A 6260-nucleotide genomic window follows, 5' to 3' on the forward strand; every position below is an offset into this window, starting at 1 on the left:
TTTTTTTTTTTTTTTTTTTTTTTTGCTTTTATATTACTATTCCCTTTTTGTTATTTTATTTTTTTTAAGTAGCGCTAAAACTTTCCAAAGACGCAGAGGGCAACGGATGTACTGTGCTGATCATGTTCATGAGGAATCATTGAACCTGTTTTGCCCATGAAAATCAACGCGGCCCCTGTGCTAGCCGTGCTGCCCCGCGCCCGGGCCCCCCAGCGCAGCCCCCCAGGGCAGGCAGGACCCCCCCGGGCAAGCGGGCGGCGAGGCAGGAGCGGGGCGGGCGGGCCGGGGCGCGCGGCCGCCGCGCGGCGCCCGCTCACGCTGCTCCCGCTCCCGCAGCAAAGCCGCATCGAGGACCGCCTGGAGCGGCTGGACGACGCCATCCACGTGCTGCGGAACCACGCCGTGGGGCCCTCCACCGCCATGCCCGGCAGCCACGGAGAYATGCACGGACTAATAGGGCCGGCGCACAACGGCGCCATGGGCGGCCTCGGCTCCGGCTACGGCACCGGATTGCTCTCCGCCAACCGGCACTCGCTCATGGTAAGCTGGGTGCGCGCGGCCGCACGGCGCCTCTTGCCCCCCGCGTCCATAGGGGGTAAGCGTGCGTGCGAGGAAGCCCCTGGAGTGTGCAGCCATAGGTGCCGGAGTGCGTTTTCCACAGCTCTTGCAGTGTGCATCCACAGGGTGCGAGCGTGTGTGCAAGGCAGCTCGTGCAATGTCCATCTATAAGGTGCAGACGTGCATGCAAGGCAGCTCTTGCAGTGTGCATCCATAGGGTGCGAGCGTGTGTGCAAAGCAGCTCCTGCAGTGTGTGTCTGTAGGATGTGAACATGCATGCAAGGCAGCCCTTGCAGTGCGCATCCATAGGATATGAACATACGTGCAAGGCAGTTCTTGCAATGTGCTTCCATAATGTGCAAGCGCGCGTGCTTGCAAGTTCTTGCARTGTGCATCCATAAGGTGTGTGCATATGTGCAAGGCAACCCTTGCAGCATGCATCCATAGGGTGTGAGCATGTGTGCTAGGCAGCCCTTGCAGTGTGCATCTATAGGATGTGAATATATGTACAGTGCAGCCCTTGCAGTGTGCATCCATAGGGTGTGTGCATACGCACAAGGCAGCCCTTGCAGGTTGCGTCCACAGGGTGTGTACATAGGTATAATGCAGCCCTTGCAGTGTGCATCTATATGGTGTGTGCATATGTACAATGCAGCCCTTGCAGTGTGCATCTATAGGATGTGAATATATGTACAATGCAGCCGTTGCAGGGTGCATCCACAGGGTGTGTACATAGGTATAATGCAGCCCTTGCAGTGTGCATCTATATGGTGTGTGCATATGTACAATGCAGCCCTTGCAGGGTGCATCCGTAGGGTGCCAGAGTGCATTTTCCGCAGCAGGACATTTTGCTCAGGGCTCATGTGGGCCTCTTTGCAACAGAAGACCCGATTGCAGCCAGCAACGGGTGCAACAAGGCGCACATTTCAAGTATACCCTTAAATGTGGGCGGAGAAGGAGCTCCAGAGCTGGAGATGTGTGTGCTCATGGGGCTGCAGTGGCCGTCGCAGCAGTGCTGGGGTGGCAGAGAGGCTCGCGTGCCACGCAGCACCTTGGTGGCACCGATGCGGCCGGGTCTGCGATYTGCTCGGGTTGTTTCTGCTTGTACTGTGTGGTGTGTACCTGACCCACGGCTTCATGGAGAGCACCGTGCACTGTGGAAAGGAAATACTCTGCAGTTGCTTGCTTGCTTGCGGAGGAAAATCATGTCTGTGCAATCTGCTCGTCCTTTAGATATGTTAGCAAAATGATAAGGAAAGGAGAAGCGGCTAAGGAAACGTGTTTGAATATAGAGAAACCTGGAAGGCCCTCGGAAGAAGTTAATGGAAATATAATGKAAATATAAGTTAATGGAGAAGTGGCGGTTCTGGATTAGAAAGTGAAGATGCGTTAGGGAGTGAGGAGTGGCATTGAATGTACGGCTCCCCGCRAGGCTGAAGAGCCATGGTTTTGATACCGCAAAATTTAATTCTAGGAGTAACGTCGCTTACTCATGGGCGGAATGGAAAAAGGGAGCGATGAGTTATCTGGCAGCATTTTCAGAGGGTTCCAGCTATTTGGGCTAATTAAGAGTGGAGGAAAATACGTGGGAAAGGCGCGGGCCGCGACAGATCCGAGGCCAGTCCGTTGCCATGTGGCGCTGCGACAGGACCGGGCTCCATCCCGCTCATCCCACGGGCCCGGCGCACGGCAGCGCGGCGCAGGAGGAGGAATTGCAATTAACGTGGGGGGCTCCAGACAAGGGAGCGGGGAAACGTGCGGGAAATTGCTCTGCAGTGTGCAGGAACCATTAAAAAAAAAAGACAAAAAAAGCCCTTTGAATTGAAAAAGCACGTGAGAAAGGATGCTGGAACTGATGGCGTGCCAAAGAATTCCGCAGATATATATGGAGATACATAATATGCATATACCTATATTTGCATTCGTCCTTACCTGGAGGTCTGTGTTCTGTTTTGGTTTTCCTATCACCAAAAAGCTCAATAAAATTAGACGGAATTCGGTGGCAAAGCACTAGGGATGATTGCAAGGAGCATGGAAAGATTTCCCTGTGAAGAGAGGTTGAACAGATTGTGGTGATTTTGTTCAGCGGGATGAATAGGAGGAGACATAAAAGAGGTGTGGGGATAAAAGAGCGCGCAGAGAAGGTAAATCTCGCCCTCCTATTCAGCCCTCCTTATAATTAAAGAACAGGGGGACATTCAGGGAACCTGACCGAAAGAAGTACTTTTCAGTTGGCACACAATGACCTGTGAAGTTCATTGCTCCACGATGTAATCAAGGCCAAATGCTCCGGCACATTCCCAATGGGATTAGACATCATATGGAAAATGCAAACATTTAGCGTCTTTTTTTTTAAAAAAAAAAAAAAAAAAAAAAAAAACCTTGACAGGATTCCTCTTTTTTTCACAAGGGGAAAGGAGAGGAAAAAAAAAGACTTTGATGGCAGAGCGCGAGGCAGCTCTTGGGGGAAGGAAGACGCTTCTTGTGGTGGCCAATTACTCCGTAATTGCTGCACCCGCGGGGATGCCCAGCGCTGGGCGCCCTCGGGATGAGATAATGAGGCTCCCAGCACCACCAGCCCTCTGGCATGGCTCTTCCCAGGGTTCTCCCGGGATCTTCCTGGCCTCCCACCGCCCCGTCTTGCAGCAAGCTCCTGCCGAGGATCCTCACCCAACACGTCCCTCATGCAAACATGGCCAATGCCGGTGCCCTGGGCTAAATATCCACCCGGAGCTGGGAAACCCTGCGAGAATGCAATAGTTTCTGTAGCTGTGGGTTGTTAAAATGCASTATTAGCTGTTGGAATCAAGCACCTGCAAAGCTAGGATAAGGTGGATTTTTTTTTTCTTTACCTTGCGACAAGCTCTGCTCCTCATTAAATTAAATATTAACAACAGTGGCTGTGTCCTGGGCCAAATATGGCTAAAAGCCACTTGAGCTTGTGCCATTTGGAGGCTCMAAACCCTGACAAGAGTGCAGGGGAAAGGGCCTGGCAGGGGCGCGGGCGGCTCTCCCAGCACCTCGTCCCCATCCCCTTCCCATCCCCGGGAAMGGGGCCGGAGCAGCCGCTGCTCCGCGCTCCCCGCCGCTTGCTGGGAACTCACAAAAGGAAACTCTAGCTCACAGTTCTCTTGGCCTCAGGTAATATGTTAAATACACTTGGGATCCATATAATCTAAGATTTTAGTTTGTACAAAGCTATTCTTTTTTTTTTTTTTTTTCCTCCTCCAGTGTTTAAACAATACTGCTTTTAATGAAGAAATCTGGCTTTATTAAAAGCCAGATCTGCGACTCACAACCGTTCCTGCGTATCTGCTCTCAATCAAGGGAAGAGAGTTTAATTTTTGTAGCTCTGCTCGCTTTGCATATGTTAAACTGATGCAACATGCACCCAGGGCATCACTTCAGAGACGGCTCGTTCCATAAATATGCGCTCCTCGCACAAATACCAGATGTAGGTGCAGTTTGGTTTAAACCCAAAACCCTGCAACGAGGGAGAATTAAAGCTCTCGTTTCGCGCATTTCAGGAGTGCGTTTGTGTCTTTAGGAGCGGCATGAAGTTTTTTGCAGGGTGCACGGGTTGGGGTTGGCCGTGCTTATCGCCCTCACTTCTGCTGCCTGCTTCTCCTCCGGAGTTGGCAAATCCAGGAGAGCCCCGGGCAGAGGGAATTCAAGGGGGGAATTGCACAGAGAGGACAGGCTTTGCTCTGGCAGCTTCCCGAGCTGCATTACTCACTGTCTGAAACTGCAGCTTGGGCGAAGGAGCCGGGCCGGAGCATTTCTTTTTGGAAAACTGGGGTGGATTTTGAAGCAAAAACACCAGAACAAAGGAAATAGTTTTTGAGTGGAGTCAGTCTCGAGTTAGCCTTTGACCATTTGATACATTCCTCGCTGAAAAGGAAGTGGAAGGGGGGAAAAAAATTTCAGGGGGGAAAAAAAAAAAATCAAGGAGGATACTGGTAATGTTTTCCACATTTGAATTTTAATACATGAAACAGGCTATAAAACTGCGGCCAGCTGCAGTAAATAAAGTAGCAGTGGGAGGTACGGGCCGGAAGCGCGCGCAGACGGGCCGGGGAAGCCTCCGTGCCCGCGCACCTTCGCCCCCAAAAGCGTCCGCCCTCGATGGCTTTCAGGTGCCCCCGTTTCCACCTTCTCCTCCGATGGCATCAACCCCGTGCGCGGAGCAGCTCCGGATGCTCCCGGGGTCCCACGGGCGCGTGCCGGGGTTGAGCTGCTGCCCGCAGCCGCACGGTGACCTTGGCTTCCTCGCGGGGACCAGGAGCTGGCACCATTCCCAAAGGCCCATCAGGGAACGGTGCTGGGGTCATCCCCTTGCACCTTCCCATCCCCGGCCCCCAGGGCATGAGCTAAGCTCCTATTTCCAGCGCTCGCCGTGAATTTCCTGGCTTTCCGTAGTTCCTGTTGTTGCAGAGCTCGCGGGGATTGCAGGGATTTTAGTGTAACGTCGCAAATTCAATTGCGGGGAGCGGCGGCGGAGGGTGGCTCGTGCACSGCTCTCCTCCGAGGCGGCTTCCTTTTGCAGCTGTGCACGGAGGGATGGATGGAAACCCGTAAGACACCCAAACTGCCTTAGTTTTCAGATACTTGCCTTGTTTCTGAGAGGCTGCTGCGGGGGCCGCGGGCTCGCCGGCACGCTCCGCACCAGGGCCCACAGGAAGGGAGCACGTTCACATGTAGGGTTGGTTTTTTTTCTACATCCACGTTAAATTAACTTATGGAATTTTCCACCCCTAGGAATTAAAGTAGCAGCTCATGAAGTAATTCGGTTATGTCATCTGTACATAAACAAAAAGAGTCAAGCAACTTGGCACCATTTAAAAGACCAAAATTGGCTTTTGCTGTTTTTTTCCCTTATTATCTTTTTTTTTCCTCGTCTTAATTTTTATTGCAGTCGTAGCTTTTGCATCTGTTGTTTGTTTTGTTTGACCATGGCTGTTAGCTAACAGGTATCACAGAAATTGGGAGCGGGGGGAGGCATAAAAAGCACGGAAGGACAAAATGACCTTCCTGCAGCGAAACCTGCCCTAACGAGCGCCCGGGCAGCGTTTTATGCAGCCCCGTTTTCTGCCTAATGGGCTGACATTCCTCGTGCCGCCCAATTCCTGCCTCCATCATATTCCTGAGTTGTTTCTGAGGTATAAAAGTGCATTTTGGCCGGGAGGGGAAGCTGTTTACGTAGTGTTTGGTTTGCAAAGCGCGGGGCTCGCGGGGCGAGGACGGGCACGCGGGAGCTCGGCCGGGCGCTGCGCTCCCGCGGGAGCCCTGAAACGGGGACCAGTTAATATCCCTAATCCGGCGCTTTAGAGCCCTTTGTGTCGCTGGATTTAGGCGAGACTTAAGCGAATAATCAGCGCTGCTGGATAGAAAGCACGCGGATTATTTCACGGGCTCCGGCAGCCCCCTTCTCGCCGTGATAGCCGGTCTGTTTCCCTTGAAATAGTGCTGGAGAGCCCCAAAAAGGGCAAGCAGGGCCATTTCGGGGAGCAGAGCCCCAAAAGGAGCCCGGAACCTTTTCCTTAAGATATTCCTGAAGATATTTGCAGAGCTGCTTAGTGCTCAGGCTGCTTTTTTTTTTTTTTTTTTTTGTAGAAGGAAAAAAAAGAACCTTGTTTTTTTTCTTGATTTAAGGCCCTCCTTAATTCCTTTTTTTATTATTATTAAATCCTTTCTTTTGCTTT

General features: G+C 52.1%; 1 protein-coding gene across 6 annotated transcripts in view; it reads left to right on the forward strand.

Annotated features, from left to right (window-relative positions):
- TCF4 (transcription factor 4) overlaps nucleotides 1-6260 on the forward strand; it is a 147323-nt gene that overhangs the window by 130470 nt on the left and 10593 nt on the right. For all 6 annotated transcript variants that reach the window (XM_026039196.1, XM_026039208.1, XM_026039201.1 and 3 more), the window contains one exon: nucleotides 337-540. In XM_026039196.1, the coding sequence (XP_025894981.1) occupies nucleotides 337-540 (204 nt within the window). The remainder of the gene's footprint in view (nucleotides 1-336; nucleotides 541-6260) is intronic.

Source organism: Nothoprocta perdicaria, unplaced genomic scaffold (genome assembly GCF_003342845.1).
Source record: "Nothoprocta perdicaria isolate Ctin4 unplaced genomic scaffold, notPer1 scaffold_10, whole genome shotgun sequence".
Classification (NCBI taxonomy): Eukaryota; Metazoa; Chordata; class Aves; order Tinamiformes; family Tinamidae; genus Nothoprocta; species Nothoprocta perdicaria.